This window comes from Crotalus tigris, unplaced genomic scaffold (genome assembly GCF_016545835.1).
Source record: "Crotalus tigris isolate CLP2741 ecotype Arizona unplaced genomic scaffold, ASM1654583v1 scf7180000018085.976183, whole genome shotgun sequence".
NCBI lineage: Eukaryota > Metazoa > Chordata > Lepidosauria > Squamata > Viperidae > Crotalus > Crotalus tigris.
Genome location: NW_024096816.1, coordinates 746393 through 772629, shown reverse-complemented (window position 1 = coordinate 772629; position 26237 = coordinate 746393). Strand labels below are relative to the sequence as shown.

The following is a 26237-nucleotide window of genomic DNA, read 5'->3' as shown; positions in this document are numbered from 1 at the left end:
GTTGCTTCACAGATTGCAGAGGTGAGATCCTGTTCATTAACTTGGGCTCTAGGAATCAGTTAGCATTTCTGCTACTATACAAGCCTTCCTGCTGCATAGTAACCTTCCTGCCTATAACGGTATGTGGGAATGATCTTGAGAGACAGGATAATGAAACACAACCAAGGGAACAATCAGATAAAATGAAGCTTAGTCTCTATAGGCAGGGCAACAAGTTCAGAAAATACCCACCTTAGTTTTGTTTTTACAAAATTGGCCCATAGTGTAACATTATTTGCTTAATGACTTGCTTCATAATCACCACAAAAAGTCATAAAACTGGATTGGTCATGTGACTGATCTCCTTTATGGCCATCAAAACTTACAACCATAATGGACAGGCTCCATTACAGTCATAACTTGAGGACTAGCTGTACCTCTTTTTTGGTCACATCAGAGTATATTGTAGAGGTAATCCTCAACTTACAACCACAATTGAGTCCAAAATGTCTGTTGTTAAGCAAGACAGTTAAGTGAGTTTTTCCTCATTTTACGATCTTTCTTGCTACACTTGTTAAGTGAATTGCTGCAGTTATTAAGTTAATCTGGTTTCCCCGTTGACTTTGTTCATCAGAAGTTTGCAAAAAGTAATCACATGTCCCCTGGACACTACAACACTCATAAATGTCTTTTGCCAAGCATCCAAATTTTGATCACATGACCACAAGGATGCTGCAATGGCCATAAGTGTGAAAAACAGTAATAAATCACTTTTCTTAGTGCCATTGTAACTTTGAATGGTCATTAAAAGAATGGTCATTTAAAGACCAGGGACTAGCTGTAGTATATTACAGTTTCCAGGAATCAGTATCTCCATTCGCATATTATAGTATGTTACAGAACATAGCTCATTGCATATTGTGCATAAGAAACTTGATTATGCAGTAGACCTTCATTGTGAAGAATTATATCAGGAAACCAAGGTTAAGCTTCATAATGCATGTAAACCTTCATTATTATGAAAAAGGAAACCAGGATTATATCTAGCTTCTTATTCCCAAATCTTGGACTATGATTAATCAGAAACAAGATATTTAAACCAACTGTCAAGCCTCACAGGGCTTGCCATTCACCGGGGGGGGGGGTTTGAACCGGAACAGCCAGGCCGGACCGGAGCAGCCAGCTGCACAGCCAGCCGCCGCCCATGATCCGGAGCCGAGCCAGCCGCCGAACGGGTCAGGTGGAAGGCAGGGACAGCCCTTCCCCCGACGAGCCCTGCAGCGCGTCACCTACTTCTCGCCAGCTGCGGAGGTCCGCCGGGAGGGAGGCCTGACATCATCCACAGCAGCTGGGAGTCGGGAAAGCTTCCGGCCATTGCAGAAGGTTTCTGGAGAACATGGAGGGCTCCAGGAGGTGAGAGGAGGCTGCTGACATCCTGGCGGACCTACGGGAGGCTGGAGGGGACAGCCGAGGGCATGGAGGGCCAGCGGAAGGACTGGATGGAGGGCCAGCGAGGTGTGGTCGGGCTGAGGGAAGGCCGGAAAGGGACCTAGGGTATTTTACATGCTCTGGGCGGATGCTGGCTTGCTGCTGGGGGTGGGGCTGTAGAGCGGGGCACTTTATATAAAGCATTGGGAGCAAACCACTCCCAGTGCTGACTTTTCATTTGCCAGGAATAAACCTTGCTAAACATCTTGTACCCGCCTGCCTGGACTTTGTTTCATTGGACGACGACGGATGTAGGTGATACCAACTTTATATATTGCAATAAATTGCAACTTATTTTGAGATGAGTTAACTTTAGTCTTGTAACATGGGTTTTTTAGAATTATGTCTTCATTGACAAGAAAAGAGCAGTATGTTAGAGTAATTGAGGTTGTGTACTAGCTTGAATTCATTAATTGCTGTCATAGCTCCAACTGCTTGCTGTATCAATCACACATCAAGAGGCAATAGCTCTGCATTTAGAGGTATGCAAAAGGTATTGGTTTCATAAAAAGTTCCAGAGAAATCTGAAATGCTTATTTCTCCCTCTGAACTATGTCATTTTAGGAACAGCTTCTATAAGTAAACCCTCAGGACTGGAATAATTTTTTCCATTCTGGAATCAGTATATTTTTTTACATTACTTCACTTTAGCGTTTCCTATGGTTAAATCAGTGGTTTTCAACCTTCCTAATGCCGCGGCCCCAACCATGTGGTCGTAAGTCGAGGACTACCTGTGTTTCTCTGTGGGCGGGGCAGGAGGAGGCGCGCACGCTGCGCCTCCTCTCCTGCGGCTGCATGCGGGCCGTCGCCCAGCAACCGCCTTGGCCCGGGAGCGCCACGCATGCGTGGTGCCGCTTCCTGCGCCGGCCGAGGCATAGCTGGCAAGCGGCAGCGACGGCGCAGGCCGACCACCGGCTGGGCCACCAGCTGGCCCAGCCCAAGGGAGGTAAACCACCCGCCGGGCCCCACGCGCGCCAGCAACCGTCCCTGCACCCGCTGCTGCCCCGCTAGCCTTACCTTGGCCACCGCACGTTTGGTGCGACGGCAGGCAGGCCCAGGTGCTCCTGGGCGGACATGACACGCAGCAGCAAGGGTGCAGGCCGACCACCAGCTGGGCCACCAGCCGGCCCAGCCCAAGGGAGGTAAGCCATCCGCCAGACCCCACACGCGCCAGCAACCCTCCCTGCGCCCGTCCACCTCCCACCCCTGGCCCTCTTTTACTTACATTTAGTAGTTGCTCAACAGGGAGGGGTGGAAACGTCCAGAAACCTCACCTTAGCTGCAGACAACTTGCAGCACCGTTTGCAGACTGGGGCTTTTGGCGGGCTCAGCAGGGCAGAGACAGCCTGGACAATTTCTATTGGCTTTTGAAAGCCAATAGAATTAGACTCTATTCAAGAGAGTCTATTCTATTGGCTTTCGAAAACCAATAGATTCTATTGGCTTTCGAACGCCAATAGAATAGAGTCTCTTGAATAGAGTCTATTCTATTGGCTTTCAAAAGCCAATAGAATAAGGGAGTAGCACAGCTAAGGAAAAGGGGGAAAAATGGTGGACTGCGTTGTTTGGCGACCCCCGTGAAATGGTCGTTCGACCCCAAATGGGGTCACGACCCACAGGTTGAGAACCGCTGGGTTAAATGGTTGTGATGGTATAAGTACAAGTAGTGCTTGCTTAAGAACCCAAATTGGGACTGACAGTTCTGTTAAGTAAAGCAGTAGTTAAGCAAAACATCACATGAGCATACTGACTTATAATGGAAGTCTTAGTTGTAGTTAAGTAAATCACCCATGGCAGCCACATTATTCTAGTTTTAATTGTTATTTTTACTCCTAAAAGATTTCAATTTGTTTTTCAATTTCTTATATGTTATACAGATAATCCCCGAGTTATGAGTGTTTACTTAACGCTCGTTGAAGTTACGTTATCAGTGCCCTCTATTGTTTACAAGCAAATCCCAAAATTTACGACTATTGCAGCACCACAGCAGTTGTTTGCAGTTATGAGTGACCACAGAGACTCTGCAATATTCACCCTATTCCTCTCCCTGCTCCCCACAACTGCTTCCCCCTTCCTGCCGCGCCAGACTCACTTACCTTGCAAAATCTGTCTCCTCTCTTCCTTGGTTTCTTTCTCTTTGAGGGAGAGGAGAATTGGATTGGAAATGCTTTTCACACCAACAATGGAAGCTCCTGAGTGTCATAATATTATGCAAGTTCAAACACAAATTCTCTGCAAAAGAGATCATGGTCCCCGGAAGCTTCCATTCTCTGGGGGGGGAGAAGTGTTTGCTTTGTTTACATGCCTATGGGGCAAAGCGTGGAATCGGAATCGGCCAGGTGCAGGAACCAATGCTGTCCATGGCCTGGGTGCGCTGCTTGCTCACATGCGTCAGCCTTAGTTTGAGGGCAGGAACAAGCCTTCAACTGAGTGGGGAGGCATTGCGGGGCCAGGTCCCTTGCACCCGCATCCAAGCTGGCAGCAGTGACGACCACCTGAGCGGCCATGATCCCACTCCCTAGCCAGCCAGCCAGCCTACCTGACCTAGTCCTCACCTGGCCAGCTGGCACAAATCCTCACGACTCTCCTCCTCCTCACTCACTCATTGAGCGGCAGCGGCTTGAGTTTCTCTACTCTGAGTGAAAGGAAACGGAGTCTCTCAATAAGCCTGGCGCATGCAGCTTATTGAGAACAATCCTGCTCTGCGTTTCTGGTTTCTTCCTTTGGGACGGAGCGGAGAAACTCAAGCTGCTGCTGCTCAAACACAGACCTGAGAGAGATTGGAAGGTCTGTGTGCCTGCAGTGAGGTACTTTAGGAACGGAAAGGAATGCTCCATGTGACTGCTTGAAACTCTGTGTGACTCTGGTCTCCATTCGGATGAAAGATGTTTGAGTGGCAGACATGAGTTTGTCTGCTCCGTCTGAGTGAAAGGAAATGGAGGCGCAGAGTAAGATTGCTCTCAATAAGGCCGGCTCGCTCTGGAGGCTTGTTTTTGCAGGATTGCTGTCAATAAGAGTGAGGCGTGCTCGCTCCAGAATCTTGTTTTTGTCAGGAGCTTGAGAAATGACTTTTTCCAGCGAAAACAAGCCTCCAAGCCCTGATTTTGGTGGGGGGAGACAGCGATGGCCAGAGCAGACAGTTCCCCATCTGCTCCTCACTCCCCCAAAGCGTGCATTTGCATGCAGACGAAGCTTCTAGTTTCCCCAAGGTCTCTATCTTGGTGAAAATTGTTCTGGCAGTGGTGACAAAGAGTTGGGGGTGGGAGCAAACACCGCGAGAGTTCAGTCTCCCATTCTCTGCAAAAGAGGATTGGTGCCTGAACTTGTGCGATATTACAGGCACCCAGGAGCTTCCATCGACTCTCCTCTCCCTCAAAGGCAGAAACCACGGCAAAGAAGAGATGGATCTTTTCAAGGTAAGTGAGTCTGGCTCAGCAGGAAGGGAGGGGGAAGCATAAAGTATCTTAGTGGGTCGGGGAGGCCTTGGGAGCCTATTCCATCACTAGCCTTCCCCTGGCATTCCCCACCCTGAGATACCTCATGTGCACTTAATGAGCATGTAGTCTTAACAAGCAAGGGAGTGATCTCATTAGAGATACGAGATTCACTCTACAGTTTTCAAGTTACGAGTGGAATGGGCAGGCTCCATTATACTTGTAACTCGAGGACTACCTGTATTAAAGGTGGAAAAAATTCTGAACTGATTTATCTTGGTCCTATTTTTTTTAACCTTAAAAACCTGCCTTTTAATATATATTAGTTGTATCTTGTTTCTGTCTGATTTTAATGTGTTAATGTATTGATATAAATAAATCTATAAATGTGTGGCTTTCTAAATCAATATGTGGCCGGCAAGTATATTAGTGGTCTCATTTGTTTGACACAACTTTTCTACAGATTAGTTTAAATCTTAATATGTTGAAAAATTTAAAATATGGGAACAACATTTTTAATGTTCCTGAAATTTTTAAATTGTCATTTATCCATTTATAGTAAAGAGTATATATTTCTTAAGAGGCAACTGGACTTTCTTGTTTTTCTTTGAAGACATTTTGCTTCTCATCCAAGAAGCTTCTTCAGCTCTGACTGGATGGTGGGGAATGGAAAGATTTATTCCTTGCAGACAGCTGGTCATTTGCATTCTTTTAGAGAGTTGTTGAAGCTATTTTGGAGGTTCATCTGTATCTTCAGGGTCACCTGAGTAGTGCAGATGTGTGTAGAACCTTGGCTGAAGGGTGTTTTCTGCCCTGTGTCCCTTCATTGTTGAAGACACGTGCAGGATATTGGGGATGAGTCTGTGTTGTCTGCATCTCAAACTGAAGTGCAAATGCAAATGACCAGCTGTTTGGAAGGAATATAAATCCTTCCATTCTCCATCATCAGTCAGAGCTGAAGAAACTTCCTGGATGAGAAGCAAAATGTCTTCAAAAACAAAAAAACAAAACAAAGTCCAGTTGCCTCCTGAAAAAGCACCTTTGGGACAACCAGGACCTGGATGACTGGGAATCTCCATAGACATAGAGCAGTGATGGCGAACTTTTTAGAGACCGAGTGCCCAAACTGCAACCCAAAACCCACTTATGCATCATTGGGTGTCGGGTGGGTGTGGCCATTGGCTGGATGTGGCTAATTGGGTGGGTGTAGCCCATTGGGTGAGTGTGACTGCAGTGGTAACGGCAGACTGGGTGGGACTAAAAAGTTCAATCAATCAATTCCAACTTTGCAAGATCTTTTTTGTTTCCCGCGAGAAGTTGAAATTGACTGACTGATTGAACCTTTTTTTTTTTTTTTGCACACGGCGGCGGAGGCCTAAAGCGAAAAGGTTTTTATAAAACCCAGCTGAAGGCCTAGGACTGGGGTGATAGTGCGTGTACCCACAGAGAGGGCTCTGAGTGCCACCTCTGGCACCTGTGCCATAGGTTCGCCACCACTGACATAGAGTATATAAGAAATTTTAAAAATGACATTTCATGACACTAATACTACCATTATTTTTCCTTTAGTATCAGATACTGATGGTGGTGATGGCTTGCAACTCAGAAAGGAGCATGCACTCAAGATTTTTGCTTATATCAATTCTTGGACACAAAGGTAAGTCTGTTTTTTAAGTACCCCTTATTGATGATGCATTTACGTACCATATATGCCAGCATATTAGGCGACCCGGCGTATAAGACCCCCATCTTTGGCGCCGAGTCGCATTCCTAGAACATCGTCTTATACACCGGAAACTACCAGTATTTCCGGCGTATAAGACGACTCTGCGTATAAGACCCCCGTCTTTGGCGCCAATTTTAATGCTTGCGGAAGTCGCCTTATACGCCGGCATATACGGTAGATATGTGTTTGTATATAGGCAATCTGAATAGTAAAAGTAGTAAATATGGAGAAGTTGATCTAAAAATAATACATTTTGTTTGTTATTCTGTATTAAACAAATAAATCATTTTGGTTTACATGGTAACTTTTACTTGAATTTTGGTAAAAGTACAATAGATTTTTTTGGGCGGGAGACTGTTGCATCAGTTTTTCAGTTTGTAGGACACTACACTTTTTTAACTGCTTATATGTTATATTAAAGGCTGAAAAAATTCTGAAGTGATTTATCTTGGTCTGAATTTTTTCAGCATCTTAAAAACTTGCCTTTTAATATACATCAGTTATATCTAATTTCTATCTGATTTTAATGTGTTAACATATTGATAAAAATAAATATATAAACATGTAGCTTTCTAAGTCAGTATGTGGCCTGCAAGTACTACTATTCATGGCTGTGTGGTAAATATCTGGCAGAATTTTCTATATCAGAGCAGAATTTTCACTACTAACAGATTGTTTCAAAGTAATTTCAGCACCATTGCCAATTAATGTTTGTCACTATTCCCTTCATGGTTGAGCATATTTTAAATGAATCAATTGTATCTTTATAGTTTCAGTGGAATACTGTTATTGGCATATATATAGGTCAGTGATGGCGAATCTTTTAGAGACCGAGTGCCCAAACAGCAACCCAAAACCCACTTATATATCGTTGGGTGCTGGGTGGGCATGGCCCATTGGGTGGATGTGGCCAATTGGGTAGGCATGGCCCATTGGGTGGGCATTGCTGCGGTGGTAACGGCAGACTGGGTGGGACTAAAAAATTTAATCAATCAATTACAACTTTTTGAGATCTTGAATTTGATTGATTGATTGAACTTTTTTTTTTTTTGGCACACCACGGCTGAGGCCTAAAGCAGTGGTTCTCAACCTGTGGGTCGGGACCCCATTTGGGGTCGAACAACCATTTCACGGGGATCGCCAAACAAGGCTGTCCGCCATTTTTTTCCCCTTTTCTTTGGCCACGCCCCTGGCACCCGGTGATGTATAAGTGGTTGGGGGTCACCACAACATGGGGAACTGTATTATGGGGTCACAGCATTAGAAAGGTTGAGAACCACTGGCCTAAAGTGAAAAGGTCTTATAAAACTCAGCTGAAGGCCCAGGACTGGGGTGACGGCACACGTGCCACCATGGATATAGGTTATTAGTATGTCCAGCCATCAGTGTTATGGTATTGACTGCTTCTGTTGTGCCTGTTTAATATAACAAAATTGCATCTTGTTTCCTTACCTGATGGAAAAATTTATGTTGGGCACAACAGATGAACCCCCATCCTCTTTATTTGCAGAATGTTGAAGTGAAGGGGATTGTTGGACTCTCACTTAATGCAAAGAAAAAGTAAACACTAGCATGAACTGTCTCTTCTTTCCAGTGTTACAGGCACCATATATGAAGTGACTCTTGTTTAGCATATTTGAGAAAGTTGTTTGAAAAACTCACTTTTTAAAAATGAAGTATCACTTGCATCTAATGTTGTCTGCTAGAAAAGCAACTGTCAAAGGAATAGATACTTCTAAAATCTACTCTGGTAGTTTAGTGGGCCCTATGTAGAAAGATACAATTGAATGGGAAAGATTGAAAAGAATTTCAGCCATGATGACATAGTGGATAGAATGCAGTATTGCAGCCTGACTTTATTCACTGCCAGGAGTTCAGTGGCTCAAGGTTGACTCAGCCTTCCATCCTTCCGAACTTGGTAAAATGAGGAACAGATTGTTGGGGCAAAAGCTGGCTCTATAAACCACTTAGAGGGCTGTAAAGTACTGTGAAGCAGTATATATGTCTAGCTTATGGATCGGCAACCCGCGGCTCTGGAACCGCATGTGGCTCTTTCAGCCTTCTACTGCGCCTCCCAGTCCTCCGCCATTTGCAGAGAGAGACAGAGAGAGGCGCTCTCTCTCTCTCTCTCTCTCTCTCTCTCCCTCCCTCCCTCCCTCCCTCCCTCCCCTCTCTCTCACACACACACTTTTACTTAGTGGAGGAAGAGGACTGGCAGACCAAGGGCAGGAGAGAGCCAGCCCAATAAGAATGTGTGTAGCTTGTCGGAGAACAGCGTGAGGCCAGCTGGCCAGGTGAGCAGAAGATCGAAGAGAGGGGGGGGAGAGAGGAGAGAGAGAGAGAGAGAAAGAGATAGAGGGAGGGAAAGGAAAGAGAGAGGAAGAGGAAAGAGGGAGAGAGAGGGGGAGAGGAGAGAGAGAGAGAGAGAGAGAGAGAGAGAGAGAGAGAGAGAGAGAGAGAGAGAGAGAGAGAGAGAGAATATATGTTGTCCTTACTGGACTTTTAGTAAAGAACGTTTAATGAAATATTTTGATTTTTTTTAAATTAAGAGATGAGGTATGGGGATAATTATGCTGTATTTAAAGATGGTAGATAAGTTATAAAATTGTTTTCACCTGGGATGTGAAGGAGAAAGAGTTTTTCCCCCTCTTTCTCCAGCATAAAAATTGTTTTCTTTGTAGCAGTTCATTCCATAAATGCAATACACTATAGTTTGTTTATACATAGCATAAAGGTAAAAAAGGATATATGCAGTATTATCTTCAATTTAAATGTCAAAAGGGTTTTGTTGCTCCCAGTGTTTTTTTTTTTCTGTGAGAAACGGGTCCAAGTTGCTCTTTGAGTGTTTAAGGTTGCCGACCCTTGGTCTAACTGCTCTTGCTAGTATAGGTCTACCTGTGTGGTACTGGACATAATACATATTATTTAAAGATACACAGTTTAATGTTAATAGTTTTTGAAATACCAAGTATTTGAATTCTATTTGTATATCTGCTTTATTTAAAATCATAAATACAAAAATTAAGAATCCTTAAATTAAGACATATATAAATTTGCAGTGCCAGATTTTATGAGTATGTAGTTCAGCAACATGTAGCCCTATAGAAACTGCTGAACTCACAAGTCCCCTCGCTCAGTAGTGAGGGATGCTGGAAAATGTAATTCAGCAAAATCAGAAGAATCCCATGTTATTCATCTATAATCTAATGTAGTTAGCACAGTTATTTGAGAACTCTGAATTTTAATTTTTATTTATCTTTTTTTAAACAGGCAGTGTCTATGCTGTTTCAAGGAATATAAGCATTTGGAGATTTTCAATCAAGTTGTGTGTGCACTTATAAATCTAGTGATTGCTCAAGTACAGGCTCTTCGGGACCAGCTGTATAAACATTGCACTATTAACTTAGGTTCAACATGGCAAGATGAAAATAATGCCTCTGATGAGCCATTGAATGTAGAAAGAGCAACTCGTGGAGAAGAAGAGGATGAAGATAGACATAAAACTACAGAAGAAAAAAAAGATTCTGGGAGAACTTGTATCCTGACAGAAGAAGAATCTGCAGAAGGTTCTGATGCCTTTAGCATATGGAGCACTGAGGAGAAGGAAAAACTCTTGCTTTGTGTTGCAAAAATCTTTCAGATCCAGTTTCCTCTGTATACTGCCTACAAGCATAATACACATCCCACAATAGAGGTACATGTTATCCAGACAGAGTTTTTTGTGAAAATGAACTAAAAGTTAGCTTTAATTCTTGAGTGTTATAAAATCTGACAATAATATTAAGTATTCTGTTTGGAGTATATTTAGCATCTGAAAACTTTCTGCAACTGTTCTGACTAGAGAGATGCAAGTAGCATTTTTATAGGAAATATACATATAGCAGAAGAAATGAAAACATTTAGGTAGTTTGAATGGAACAAATTATGTTTGAAGTCATAATTACATTTTTACAATAATATGTCAAGTTGTAAAATTAGCTGCACTTTGCTGTGTTAATTTTTTTTTAATGCCTAAAGTTGTACCAAAATCTACATTCTGGTGGGGTGTGTGTGTACACACACACACACACACACACACACACACACACTATTTGGTCAAATGATATAACAGATCAGTGATTCATAAGGAACCCTTAAAATATACATGCTTTAGTCATTCTACCACATTTTTAATTATAGTATCAGTAATACTAATTTCTTAAATTTATACGCTGCCTAATTCCCAGCAACTCTGGATAGCTTTACTAATATAAAGTGTTACTGTTTGGCAATAATTCTTGCTCCTACTTTCAGTTCTATCAGAAGGTCAGATCTAGGCTTGCACAGCTTGGGATTCAAATAAATAGTGGAGACAGATATTTGAACGCTTGGAAACAAAGATAGGTCATTTTTTCAGTAATAACTAATTGTGCAATTCTGATTCCTTGGGGGGGGGGGAAATCCCCGTGTTTCAACTACTTAAAGGGATGGTACACATAATACTTACTTTTTTTTTTTTTTTTTATTGAAATTTTTCAAAAGTTTTACAAATAAGAATCCACCCCCCCCTCCCCAACCACCCCACCCCCCCCCCCGACTTCCCAGAACTGAATATAGGATTATTTAACAAATTTTTTAAAAATAACATTTGCAATTTATAAAATAATTAATAATAATAATAAAAATCACAGTAATAATATATATAATAATAATATACATAACATAAACTTTAAAATGAATAATATATACTAAAAAGGAAAAAAAAATGAAAAAAGAAGAGAGAGAGGGAAAGAAGAAAGAAGAAAGTAGACGAAGAATAAAACATATATATAAAAAAAAATTATATGAATAATAATACGTAAAAAATGTATATATATAAAAAAGAAAAAGAAGAAAGAAAGAGAGAAAAAACAATCATTACAAATTATAAAAAGGCTAAATAATATTTTTCCATATCCAAATTATGTTGTATAAAATTTATCCATTTTTCCCATACCGCAAAAAATTTTTCTTGAGATTGCTCCTTTAAGAAAGCCGAAATCTTTGCCATTTCTGCCAAATACGAAACTTTATGAAACCATTCTTGTAAAGTAGGCAAAGATTCCTTCTTCCAATATTGTCCTATTAACAACCTAGCGGCTGTAATCAAATTTAACATCAATATAACCTCCTTAGCATCACAGTCAATAACAATACCTAGTAAAAATAATTGCGGAGTAAATTTTACCCTCCTTTTAAAAATTCTTTGAATATTCCACCATATCTTAATCCAAAAAGCTTTTATATGCTTACACGTCCACCAAATATGGTAATAGGTAGCATCCAAATATCCACATCTCCAGCATTTCGGCTGTAGATTAGGGTACATAATGGACATTTTCTTTGGGTCAAGGTGCCATCTATAAAACATCTTATAAAAATTCTCTCTTAAATTTTGCGCTTGTGTGAATTTAACATTTCTTATCCAAATAAGTTCCCAAGTATCCATTGAAATCGTTTCACCAATATTCTGTGCCCATTTAATCATACAATCTTTAACTAGTTCAGGTTCTGAATCTAATTCCACTAAAACCCCATAAACTCTCTTAATATGGGTTGGCCTTTGATCTCTTACTTGTTTTAAAAAAATTTCATCTTCTCTAAGCCAGCCCATTTTACAATCCATCTTCCATCTATCCACTATTTGTCTATATTGGAACCATGAATAAGTTAAATTTTCATGTGTTAATTCTTCCAAAGATTTTAACTGCCAGTCTTGGCCATCCCATCTTAGTAACTGTACGTAAGAGACCTTGTCCATATTTACCCCTTTCCTTATACCTTCTATGGCATGCCGAGGTATAGCCCATAATGGTATTTTGAAGTCACTTTTATAATACTTTCTCCACACTCTTAGCAAAGAGTTTCTTATAATATGAGACTTAAAAACCCAATCCACTTTTTTATTAAATATTAAATAGGCATGCCATCCAAAAAGTAGGTCCCAGCCTTCCAAATGAAGTATTTCTGTATTTGTTAAATTCACCCAGTCGCTAATCAATGTCAATACTACAGCATCATAATACAATTTCATATTTGGTACCTTGAGTCCACCTCTCTCACGAAAATCTTGCATTATTTTAAGTTTCACCCTTGGTTTTTTCCCTGCCCAAACAAATTTATTAATACCTTTTTGCCATTCATCTAAATTACGTTCGTTCTTTAAAATAGGTAACATTTGAAACAAAAAAATAAACTTTGGCAGGACATTCATTTTAATAACTGCAATTCTGCCCATAAGGGATAACTGTAAATTATTCCAGTTTTTTAAATCCTTCTGTACCTCCATCCACAGCTTTTCATAATTATTTTTATACAATTTTACATTAGAAGCAGATAATGTAACCCCCAAATATTTTACCTTATCAACAATTTCAAAGTCTGTTAAGTTAACTAGAGCCTGTTTATCACCATTAGTCATATTTTTAGCTAATATTTTGGTCTTATTATTATTAATTTTAAAGCCAGAAACACGTCCATATTGTTGAATCAATTGTAATAATTTCACCACCGAAGAAACAGGTTGAGACAAAGTAACAACCAAGTCATCTGCAAAGGCTCTTAATTTATATTCTTTTTTATTAATTTCTATTCCTTTTATTTCTTGAGACTCCCGAATTTTAATCAACAAAATTTCCAGTGTTAAAACAAACAATAACGGAGACAACGGGCATCCCTGTCTTGTTCCTTTTTCTATTACAAAAGCCTCTGACAAACCCCCATTTACAATAATTTGAGCAGTCTGTTTTTGATATATATTGGATAATACTTGTAATATATTTTGTCCAAAATTCATCTCCTTGATTAAACACAGCATAAACTGCCAATTCACTTGGTCAAAGGCTTTTTCAGCATCCAAAAATATCAGGCCTGCAGAGACTTGGTTATTCTTTTCTAAATACTCTAATAAATTAATAATTTGTCTAACGTTATTCTTCATATACCTTCCAGTTATAAAACCCGATTGATCCCTATGTATAAACTGCTGCAAGATCCCCATAAGCCTGTTAGCTAAAATTTTTGCAAAAATTTTATAATCCACATTTAAAAGAGATATAGGCCTATAATTTTTAGGCAAAGTAAGATCTTGACTATCTTTTGGAATCAATGATATAAATGCATTACGCCAGGATGGAGGGATCTCTAACCCCTGTAATAAATTATTAAACAGTTCACACAACGGTTGAATCATCTCTTCTACTAAAGCTTTATAATAAATAGATGTCAACCCATCCGTACCCGGCGCTTTGCCCAATTTCAATTGTTTAATAGCTGTAACAATTTCTTCCTTAGTAATTAAACCGTTAATCTTTTTTTCCTGATCTTCTGTTAATTTAGGAAAGTTAACTTTGCCTAAATAATTATTTATATCTGTAATTTGAATATTAGTACCCTTATATAATTTTTGATAGTATTCTAGAAAAGATTTCTTAATCAGTTCTTTCTGATAAACCAATTTACCATTATAATTTATTTTATCTATATTCCTCTGTTTCTGTTTTTTTCTTAACTGATAAGCCAACCATCTCCCTGGTTTATTAGCATTACAAAATGTATTTTGTTTCATAAATAGCAAATTAGTTGCAGCTTGATCAGCCATCAGCATGTTAAATTGTGTTTTTAACAATTTTAAAGCTCCTTTAACCTTTTCATCTAAGGGATTTGAAATTAAAAGTTTCTCTTTTAATTTAATCTCCTCTTCCAAGTCTTTCCGTTTCTGAATCTGTTTCTGTCTATGCAAATTATTCATTTTTATCAAAATACCACGCATGAAAGCTTTACTTGCATCCCACACCATTGACATTGTTGTTCCCTTGTTCATATTTAAAGTAAAATATTCCTTTAAACATTCCTTTAATTTATGAACATTTTTTTCTTGTTTAAATAAATTCTCATTCACCCTCCAGGATCTCCTATCTTCCTTCTCTACAAACAGTTCCATCCAAACTGGACTATGATCGGACAATGTCCTAGGAAAAATTTTTACATTCTTCACCCTGTTGTATAAGTCTGTTGTGATCAAAAAGAAATCAATTCTTGAGAGAGATTGGTGTCTATCTGAGAAAAACGTAAAATCCTTTTCTTCTTGATTACGTTCACGCCAATAATCTCTCAATTCCCAATCTTCTTTCATATCAAAAAGGCTTTAGGTAATTTAGCCTGTTTAAAAAAGGTAGAAGAGCCTTTTTTGTCCATTTGTATATCTAAGACACCATTCCAGTCTCCCATTAAAATCACAGATCTATAGTCCAACAAAGTTATTTTCTGATGTAGTAACCTATAAAATTGCTCCTGTTGCTGGTTTGGTGCATACAACCCCACAATAAGAATTTTCTTGCCATATAAACCAAGTTCAAGCATAACATATCTTCCGTAAGGATCTGATTCTAACAAGGTAGCAGATAAATTCTGTTTAACATAGATTACCACACCCCCTTTCTTCCCAGGGGCGGGAGATACAAAATGAGATCCCAAGCGAGGATTATTTAAATATTTTTGATCTTTAGCTGTAATATGAGTTTCTTGCAAGCAAATAATATCATTGTTATGTTGTTTCAAATAGTGGTAAATTTTTTTTCTCTTTTGAGGAATGTTTAATCCATTAACATTCCAGGACAGGAGCTTTGCCATCTCCCTTGGCCTTCAGCCTGGAGAAGATCCGCTCAAATTCTGCTGCTGATGAATATGTAGCAGAGCTTTTGGGTCTTGCTCCTCCCACCGGCACTGAAGCAATTTGCTGAGTAGATTCTTCAATTTCTTTTTCTTTTTCTTTTTTCTGTTGTTCTTTTTCTTTACGTTTATGTGCTGCACGGGTCATTCTCTGTTCTTTAACCTCTAGTTGAGACATCCATACCACCTGTCCAGCAGTCATCATCCCTGTACCTTCAGATTTCTGTTCCATCTCTTTGTCACTCAAGACTTTATGCATCATGGGCAAAGGAGAGCCTGCTCCCAGGACCGTTTTATAAAATTCCTTAGCTTTAGCAACTGTATTAAGTCTATAACGTGTCCCCGCATGGCTCAAAACAATGCCCATCGGAATCTCCCATCTAAATGGCATTTGTCTTGCTTTAAGTTCATTTACTAAAAAAGCAAAATCTTTTCTGCTTCTTAAAATTTTAGGTGGAATTTCCTTTAAAATAATAATATCTTGGGCAGCAATCTGAAATCTTTTATTATAAAAAGTTTGTAGAATCTGATTTCGCAAAGACTTCTTAGCAAAATATATCACCACATCTCTAGGCAAATTCCTCTGTTTTGCAATCCAAGAATTAACTCTATAAATTCTTTCCACATCCCCACGTAACTCTTCTTTATCAATATTCAAAATAACAGCCAAGTCATTAATCACCATTTCCATCAAATCTTGAGTTTTATCTTCTTTCAGACCCCTTATTCTCAAAGCATATTCCATCTGTCTATACTGGAACATAAGAATATCATCTTGTGAAGTCTCCACTTTTTTCTCCATATCTTGAAATTTATAATCCAAAAGTTCAACTGTTTCTTCAATTTCCTCTACTCTGGAGTCCAGCTTCACAACCACTGAGGCCATTCCAGATAGAGCTAGAAGTATATCATCCCTCAAAATAGCATTATTCTGTTCTAAAAGCTCCTTCATCTCTTTCTTCATTTCCTCCTTAGTTTCAGATTTATTCTGATCCAAAAGTTGTTTCATTTCCTCCCTAAACTGTGAGACGGCACTTACCATTATTTCTTTAATGTCTTGTGCTGATGTGCCAGATGGGGGAGGTGAAGGTGGAGTAGATTTAGGTTGCTGCACTGAGGGTATTATTTTAAGTTGTTGTTGCACAGTAGAAGTAGCAGGAGAAGAAGTTACTTTAGAAGCTGCAGTAGCTGGTTGTCGTTTTGAAGCCATTTTGATTTATCTTCCTTTCTTCTTAAAAATACCGATAAAAATAAGTGATCCAAAAAAAAAATTAAAAATAAGATAAAATAGAATAAAATAAGATCAATCTAAAACTCCCCAAGAGTAAAAAAGTAAAAAAGTAAAAAAAAAGCAATATTAAACAACAATTCAGCCGATCCGTCTTTTAAAGGAAAAAACTTTCAAAACGCCATTTTACTTTCACTCTCACTTTTCCGCCCCAAAAAAAAGAGAAAGCTCAAAAAAATAAAAAAAAAATCAGCACATACTAAATAAACTAAATAAACTAAAAAAAGATAAAATAAAGCTAAACTATAAATAAAATCCTTTAAACAGTTCTGTCCGGTTTAAGATTACTCACGGTTTCTTTAAGTACGGAGATGGTAGCGGCGTCTCGCTTTGTTTCCGAAGAAACAAAGACAGCTGAGAGGCGGAGAAGGCAATGAACTCCGAGGGAACCCTCTTTCTACCCCCCTAAAAATAAAAATCCAGGGAGAGTTAAGAGGTTCTACCTCTATTCATGCGATCTCTACCCCTTCCCTTCGCCCGGGAAGGGGATTGCGAGCCGCGGGCCAGCTGGTAAACGCTGTGCTCCGCGGATCTGACACCTTCTCAGGAGGACGGCTACAAAGTAGCCGCCATCTCCACCGCTTTAACCACCGGAAGTCTTGACATAATACTTACTTTTATTCATCAAACTTTTACATCACCGCTGTCACTTAAGTGACTCTGGGTGATTTACAAATAAAAACCATGAAAAGTGACAAAATTAAAAACAGCATTAAAACCAGAGTTAAAAAAAATTATGAGTTACAGAGGTTAAAAAAGTTGTAAAAAGCAGACAAAGTGCCCTCAAGCCACCAACTGTCCCCAGGATTGCATGCCAGTTGACAGAGTCAGGTCTTGACATTTTTCTGGAAAGTTGGAAGACAGGGCCTGCCTTGCCTCTGGGAACAAGATGTTCCATAAGGCAGGAGCAACAGCAAAGAATACTCTCTTCTTAGACCCCACCAGTCATAATTCTTTAGCCAACTGGGTCTGCAATATATTCTTTCTGCTTGATCAAGTGGAACAAGTTGATGAAATGCAGACAAAACAATTCTCAGATGGCCTGGTGACCGTACCATGCCTGGTGACCATGCCATGAGCTTTAAAGGTGATAATTAAACTTTGAATTGGACCCAGAAGTAGATTGTCACCCAGTGCAGCTTGTGTAACAGAAGTGTTACATGTGCCCTGTGGGAGCACCCCAAACAACTCATACTGCCACATTCTGCACTAACTGTAGCTTCTGGATATTTTTCAGTGGTAGCCCCATGTGGATCATATTGCAATAGTCCATAAGGATAGTCATATATGACAGAAAAAAGAACCTTTTGATCCAGGATAAGGTGCAGTTGGCACACAACACGAAGTTGAGCAAAGGTGGGAATAAAGGTCATAGTCCAGAAGGACCCCCAGGTTACACACGAGATCCATCTGTGGCAGTGTAACCCTATCCAAAACCAAAGATGACAAACCTTCAGATAAAGAAGAGGTCCCTACCTACAATTACTCTGTCTTAATGAGGTTCAACTGAAGCTTGCTATTTTCTGTCCAGGCCCCACAGCCTCCAGTCACCACAAAAGAGCATCCACAGCATCACTTAGTGGAAATGTACAACTAAGTATCATATGCATATTTACAATATCTTATTCCATAGCCACTCATTGGCTTCATGTAGATATTAGAAAGAAGTGGAGAGAGCACTGAGGCCTACTGCACCTGACCAAGAAGGGGCCGTGGGCTGGACCTCTTGCTCCCTATTAATGTAGAAGAAGAAGGTGAACCATCACAAAACTATGCCCCCATCCCCAGCTCTCAAATCTAACCCAAAAGGATACCAGATTTGATGGTATCAAAGGTCATTGAGAGGTCATGAAGAGCCAGAATGGATGCACTTTATATCCTGCTCCTGCCAGAGTTCATCCAGAAGTGTGTCCAATGACATTTCTATCCCATATTCAACCTGAAACTTAAGTGGAAGGGATCCAGATAATCTGTCTCATCCAGAACCCTCTGAAGCTGTAGCACAATTACCTTTTGTTAGATAGCGCCCAATGTTTAAGTCTGTCAAGTTCCTTCTGTATCTTAAGGCTATCTTATGGAGTATTGGCTATTCCTGCCAGCTTGGTATCGTCTGCAAATTTGATGAGTTCCCCATCCATCCCCTCATGTAAATCATTGATGAAGATATTGAGGAGTACTGGGCCTAAGACAGAGCCTTGGAGTACTTCCCTCCATGTAGATGTAGTTCCATTGAAACTACATGTTGAGTGAAGTTGGTCAGCCAGTTACAAATCCATCTAGTGTGGATGCTGTCTAACCCACATTTTTCTATCTTATCAAATAGTAGGTTGTGGTCCTGCAATAGCTTCTTGAGAATAGAGCATGCTAGCGCTTTAAGTAGTGCCAAAAGCATCACTTCTTTCAATGAAAAATTAATCACTGTTTGAACCCACTCACATGTCATTTTGACTAACCAGGAGGGGCATGGATCTGATTCATTAGTGGCCATGCTTAACAATCCCAAGAACTCTCCACTTCCTTGAGTCCAACAGGAACATACTGTTCCCAGATAATTGTCTCCGAAAGATCTGCACCCCCATTGACTTCCAACTGAGAATGAATCTGAGCAATTTTATCTGTTAAGTGAACTGAAAATTTCTCAGTGTGCCCTAAAGGTAAATCTTTCAGCCTTCCCTCTTTACTTGGGAGGATCCAGATAACTTTAAACGAGGGCCACCAGGCAATTCTCTGTGGATAAAATAAGAGTGGAGAAATATTGATGTTTCTTATCACCACGAGTTGGCCTTAATAGAAGCCTTCATGATTAATTGGATCCATACCTTGTCTTTCTCCACTGGTGCTCTCTTGACCTTTTTTAGCTCCCTCAATTCATCTGTAAATAAACCAGAGTGTTGGGAGCCCAGAGAGGTGGCATGAGCATTATCCTGTTCCATGATCGGTATTATCCTGTTCCAGCTCCATGATGACCTCCAGCAGTAATAGTAATCGCAATTGATCCATGTCCCTTTCTTCAGAAACAGGATTTCATAACTGGCAATTTGTGTAGCAGGGCCCCTGAAGTCTATGGATAACAATTGCTAGCCCCTCTCCCTTGCCTTGAGGTCCCGGCTGGTATACCCTAAAGCCATCCAGACACATTTCAGAGAGGGGACTCAACCTGGGCCTAGCCAGATTTCAATAATATATGGCAGGTTGATTTGCTTCTCACTGATGAGATTGCAAATAAGATGAGCTTTGTTATTAACTAAGCTGGTATTAAGCAATAGCAGCTGAAAGCCCTGGTCTCTGGTCTACTGATTAAGACCTGGGCATGAATACAAGGGGAAGAATAGGACACCAACAGCTACCAATGTCTTCCCCGGGACAGTCCATCCTCTGTCTCCATCAAAAAGTCCATGCCTGTCTCCGCCTGAATAATTTGACCTGCTTCAAGCTTCCCAGAGTCTTCATTCCCCTTCCAACTCCAACCTATTGGCTCCCTGGGATAGTAGTGAGACTGCATGGTGCTTTGACTTCTCGGCATAATTGGGAGCCCTAGTTACTAACTCCTTCTCATTCAAATATGTGGATGGATGGATGGATGGATAGGTAGATAGACAGACAGACAGACAGACAGAGGATTCATTGGAGAAGACCCTGATGTTGGGAAGGATTGAAGGTACAAGGATAAGGAAACAGCAGAGATGAGATGGTTAGATAGTATCATGAATTTGGGCAAATTCTGGAGGAAAGAGGCACCTGGCATGCTTTGGGCCATGGGATTGCGAAGAGTCGAATACAATTTAGCAACTGAATAACAACATATATAGATAGAGATTATACATAACACTGTATAACCAGTATGTATATATAAAATATATGATTATCATGCTTTTTTTACTTACTGTACTGTGTATAAATGAGTCCTGTATTTTCTTATATTTGACCATATAATGTCTATGTTTATAGGCAGTTTGCTAATAGAAAGTGCAATCAGGTTTTTGACCCATTGAGTAAATGGAGTCATACATTTATCTTTCTAGTGTTGCAATGCCAGTGTTATGGTTCCGGCTAATGAAACATTTCAAAGAACTTCCAGGCATTTATTTTCCTAAAAGTCTTTTATTGAATCAAAATGTCGGCACAGGCACAACGGAGGGATGCTAGGATCTAAGGCAGTGATTCTCAACCTGTGGGTCAGGACCCCATTTGGGGTCGAACGACCATTTCACGGGGGTCGCCAAACAAGGCTGTCCGCCATTTTTCCCCCTTTCCTTTGGCCATGCCCCTGGCACCCGGTGATGTATAAGTGGTTGGGGGTCACCACAACATGGGGAACTGTATTATGGGCATTAGAAAGGTTGAGAACCACTGATCTAAGGTCTCTTCCTCTCAGCAGTTAAATTATCAGCATGTTCCCTCCCTAGATTAGCTGGTCATATATCACATTATCCAATTAGTGTGAAGGTCATAGGTTTTCTTCCTCTTTCTTTCCTGGGCTTTACCCCCACCCCTCTTCTGCTCTGTATTAACCCCATAAATACCAGACAGTTCTGCATATTGTCAAAAGCAAGAATATACAATATTTGCAACGTTGACAGCCAGTCTTTAAGCTTTAAGAACACAGACAATCCTTTTATGTTTATGTTGTCCAGTTGACAAATTTAATGTACAAGATATGTAATTCTAGAGTATTTTGTTGGAGATGTCATAAGGAAATATTTAAAATGTGTCCATTTAAAACATGGAGTATGTTCTTACCACGTCCTATACCTAAGTTTGGGGAGAAAGTAGTGGACCATATAAATGTGACTTCAACAAAAGCTAAAATTTTCAGAGTACAAGTAGTCCTTGACTTACAACCACAATTGAGACCAAAATTTCTATTGCTAAGTAAAACATTTGTTAAGTTAGTAGAACAGTTGTTAAGTGAATCCGACTTCCCCATTGACTTTGCTTGTGAGAAGGTCACAAAAGAAGATTACATGATCCTGGGGCACTGCGACTGTCATAAATATGAGTCAGTTGCCAAGTGTCTGAATTGATCATGTGACTATGGGGATGCTACAATGATTGTAAGTGTGAAAAATAGTCATCAGTTACTTTTTTCAGTGCCATTGTAACTTTGAATGATCACTAAATGAACTATTGTAAGTCAAGGGATACTTGTATAATATTTTCTTGAATAAATAATATATGTCTGAAACCTTTGTAAATCACAGATAGCTGCATGACAGGAACAGTTCTGTATTTATGCCAACTATGATTTGTAGAAATAGACCAACATAAAACCATAGCTTTGATTTGGTTTTTTTTATCCTAACCACTATTAAGATTAAAAAAAGAGAAAACAGTGATGAACTTGAGAGTGACTAATATTGACTCACGGCTTTACAAATTATACATTACTTTTAAATATAATTGTTGTAAATATAATTGTTATGTCAATTTTGATTAACATTCAAGTACAGTAATTTATATTTTTAAAGTAATGAGTATGTCTTCTTCCATCAGTAGAACTGGACTTCAACATTTAGTGTAAGATAACCAGTGCTGTGGAATAATGTGACTTTTTTTTACAGTTGCCCTTGAAGACATTGTTATACTATCCCTGAAATAGGTTTAAATCCTAGTTTCAGTATGTAAAGGGATTTGTTTCCTTATGCTGGTAAATAGTAAGCTGAATAACTTAACTAGTTTGGACAATATGTACAACTTGAAATTCAATATTTTTACTGATTCTAGATGAGATATAAAGAGAGAACAGAGTAAGGGAATAATTGTATTTTAGATTTTATTTCTTGATAATTATTTTCTTCATACGTGCCTTAAATTTTTATCTATTTGATACATTCAATTAAATAATTTATGCTTTTTTAAACAGGATATTTCTGCACAAGAAAGCAATATATTAGGGGCATTCTGTGACATGAATGTAAGTTTTCAATTTCAATTTAAAAATGCACAGCTTCAAAAATTATAGCCTATTACTTTTGTTCATGAAATCATTCTAGTGGTTTATGTATTATCCTGAATTCAGTTCAAATAAAAGCTCATATTGTCACTGAGCTATAATCCTTTTAGATAATTAAAATTAGCATACCCAGTATAGATTGGGTTTATATATTGTAAAAGCCACAATGTAGTTTTGATAATACATGAACTCATTTATTGTGGTCTAAATCATATTTTGTACTTTAACAGAATATCTTAATGAGTGCTATATAACTCTGTATACTGCCTTACATTTTGTGTTTGAATCTGCCTGATGTCTGTTGGATTGTTAGCATCTTGTACCACTTTTTTTAAAAAAATTGTATGGCTACATAGCTTACCTAAGCTATTCTGGCAGGGTCATAACAGATTAAAAACAATCCAATAAAAACAGGTTAAAAAACAATAAGAGAACTGTATAGAACCAATTTAAAAGAACTTATACTCTTCTGCTATGTTTTGACTGCCGGATAGCTTCACTCTTTTATTGTGTATAGACTGAATAATTATATCACAGTTATGTTCAGCTTCATTGGGCACAATATGCAAAGTTCTGTGTTATATAGAGTTGAAAGGCCAAATCTACAAAGACAAATTTAAAAAATTACATAAAATGAGTATGCTCAAGTTTTTCAGGAACTTTAAAGAGTTCAGCATTGATGTATAAACCTAAATACATGCAGAGGGATATGAAATGTGAAACTACAGAAGTTTCATATGTAGTCTTTCACAGCATTACATAGATTTAATTTTAACACTTAGGTCAAAATCAGTACATTGAATTGTCCTGAAATCTTGCTTCAGTGTTTATGAAGATAAGATTTCAAAATAGCATGTAGGGGTATAATTATTTTGAATGAGAAAGATATATGTGGATTTTTAAAAATTAAAAAAAATCTGTTTTTATTTCTGTAGGATGTAGAAGTACCATTGCACTTGCTTCGCTATGTTTGCTTATTTTGTGGAAAAAATGGCCTATCCCTCATGAAGGACTGTTTTGAATATGGAACTCCTGAAACGTTGCCATTTCTCATAGCACATGCATTTATCACTGTGGTTTCTAATGTAAGTATATGTCTACAGGTCTCTAATTTTAATAATGCAAGGTGGAATAAAATAGTCTCCACCAAGACTTGACTTCAACTAACTTGAATCAAATCTATAAGCTATGTTCTCTGTTTATATTGTAACTCTCATTGTAATACTAGTATTAAATGACAAAAATTGCTCCTTTTAAAGACTGGGGATAACTTTGCTATTAAAATTGCAGATGCAGAAAAACATTCAGAAATTTGCACAATCTCTGTTCTATTTTCCATAAGTTTCCAAAATCATTTTAATTTATTTAATTATCAATTAACATTGATAGATATTGCTTTATTATTGCTAAACTTCTAATTTCTGTTTGCTTCTTTTTATAGTTCTAAGTAAACCAAAATTTTAAAATCCATGTGTTTTTCAGAAATTGCTATTCTAGTGACTTAACAAAAAACAGTTTGTACTCTTTTTCCTGTTTATACTAAATTGGAGGAGTAAAGTAGCAGACAAGCTCAACTTGCTGAGAAGGATAACTCCAAATGAACTTAGAACATAGAATAATAGAGCTGGAAAGTATCTTAGAGTTCTTCTAGTCCAACCCCCTGCTTGAGCAGGAGACTGTATACCGTTTCAGATAAATGGTTATCCAGTCTCTTTTTGAAAGCCTTGAGTGATAGAGCATCCACAATTTCTGAGGGTAAGCTATTCCATTAGCTGATTGCTCTCACCCTTAAGGAAATTTTTCCTTATTTCTAGGTTGCTTCTCTCCTTGGTTGGTTTCTATCCATTGTTTTTTTGTCTTGCCTTTTGGTGCTTTGGAAAATAGTTTAACCCTCAGCTCTTTGTAGGAGCCCCTTCTTAGTGGTTGCTTCTGACTAACTCTTGCCTTACATGAGTTCTACATTGCCAACAATTGCTGCCTTTCAGTTTGTCTTCATAGTGAGGAGATTTAGTGAAATACAGTTTTCATGCAGAATGCTGTTGGTAAAGAAAGCACTGTGACCAGTACCCTACGCATGGGCTGATAGAATTTTCCTTTTTAATAAATAAGGGCCTCTCAGAAATAAACTTTGCATTGAACATATTGGGTGTATATCATTTGAGAGTCTTTTGTTTGCTCAGTAATGCTGTTTCTTATCTTTCATTATTACTGAAACTTCCAGAATAACTGGGGCCTGTTAAATATCATTCTGGAAGTTTTTAACAGACCGTGTCCTGATAAATGTTATTCTGAAGTGTCTGAATACAGCACTCCTGTACTTCTTAATAAACTAAACCTGCTCTAAGGCTGGTGAAGACTGTGAGAAAAATTAAATGTTAATTTGAGAATCTTCCCTCCACTCAACACTATAATAGTGCTGAATCTAAAAAAGAAATTCTAATACTATTTGATATATATCCTCCATAGTAGGTTGGAGCCTGTTTCATTTTTATCTATTATCTGAGCATTTGATCTCAAATGTGCCTTTTTATGTACCTTTTTATAGAGCCACATTACTTTAGTGGCTTGCAAAAGAGTGCATCTTCAACTACATATAAATTCTCAAAAGTTATGTCATTAGGACAGGAATCCTAAAAGATAAGAGAAGGCATTACTGAGCAAACAAAAGATTGAGGGTGAAGGTTCTTTCTCCGAGCTTGTGGGTTGGTTTCCAAAAGTTTCGTTACCAGGCTAGGTAACATCTTCAGCGGACTTTAGGGAATGTCAATGTTCTGTTTATAAGGGCTTCAGGTCTGGATGTGTCAAGTGAGGGTCTTGTGATGGATCAGATATGAGTCATCAGTGAGAGGCTTGTGATGGGGAGAACGAACCTTCACCCTCATCATACACCCGAGCTACAGATATTTGCCACTATTGCAAACAAAAGACTGTCAAATGATATATGCCAAATACATTCAATGCAATGTTTATCTTTGAGAGACCCTTATTTATTAAAATATTAATGTTAAATGTATTCACTTGGTAATTTCTGTAAACAAATTAAAGAGTAAATTTTCACATTGGAGACAGCGGCTAAATGAAAATAAAATCATTCATTGAAATTGTATGGCTATCCATCTGTTAATTACTCTAGCTAACAATTTATATAAGTATAATAAAACCTCAAAACACAAACACAAAGTAAGTTAAAATAATTTTAACACAATAGCCAGGCTTTTATAACACAATTATACAATATGGGGATGAAAATAATAGCTCTGTGTCTGGGGAAAGAGACTATTCAGCCTTTTGGGCAAGTCAAGAAAGCTGGTCTGCCATATGTTACAGGGAGGCTGTTCTATACAGCAGGTACCACAAAAGAAATGTTTATCACCTAGGTGACACCAAATGATATTAGTCAATAGAAAAGATCTCTAGTATGTCCACCCTGACTGATCTATTTGGATAGGCAGAAACCCACAGGGACAGATGGTCTTATAAGTATTCTGGCCCTGTGCCGTGCAGAGCTTTAAATGGGGTAATCAGCACTTTGAGTTGCACCAGAAAGCATACAGGAACACAGTGCAGCTTGTGCAACAGCAATGTAGCAGGGATGAACCTTGGTGTGCCTAATGTCATATTCCGACTAATAGATCCAAACAAATTAGAACTCCAAGGCTTGAGGTTTCCTCAAAGAACATG

At 38.8% G+C, this 26237-nt stretch overlaps 1 protein-coding gene across 2 annotated transcripts in view; it reads left to right on the top strand.

Moving 5' to 3' along the window:
* Positions 1-26237, top strand: part of USP34 (ubiquitin specific peptidase 34) — a 149377-nt gene that overhangs the window by 8449 nt on the left and 114691 nt on the right. For both annotated transcript variants that reach the window (XM_039347569.1, XM_039347568.1), the window contains exons 2-5: positions 6471-6558; positions 9898-10321; positions 22467-22517; positions 23492-23641. In XM_039347569.1, the coding sequence (XP_039203503.1) occupies positions 6471-6558; positions 9898-10321; positions 22467-22517; positions 23492-23641 (713 nt within the window). The remainder of the gene's footprint in view (positions 1-6470; positions 6559-9897; positions 10322-22466; positions 22518-23491; positions 23642-26237) is intronic.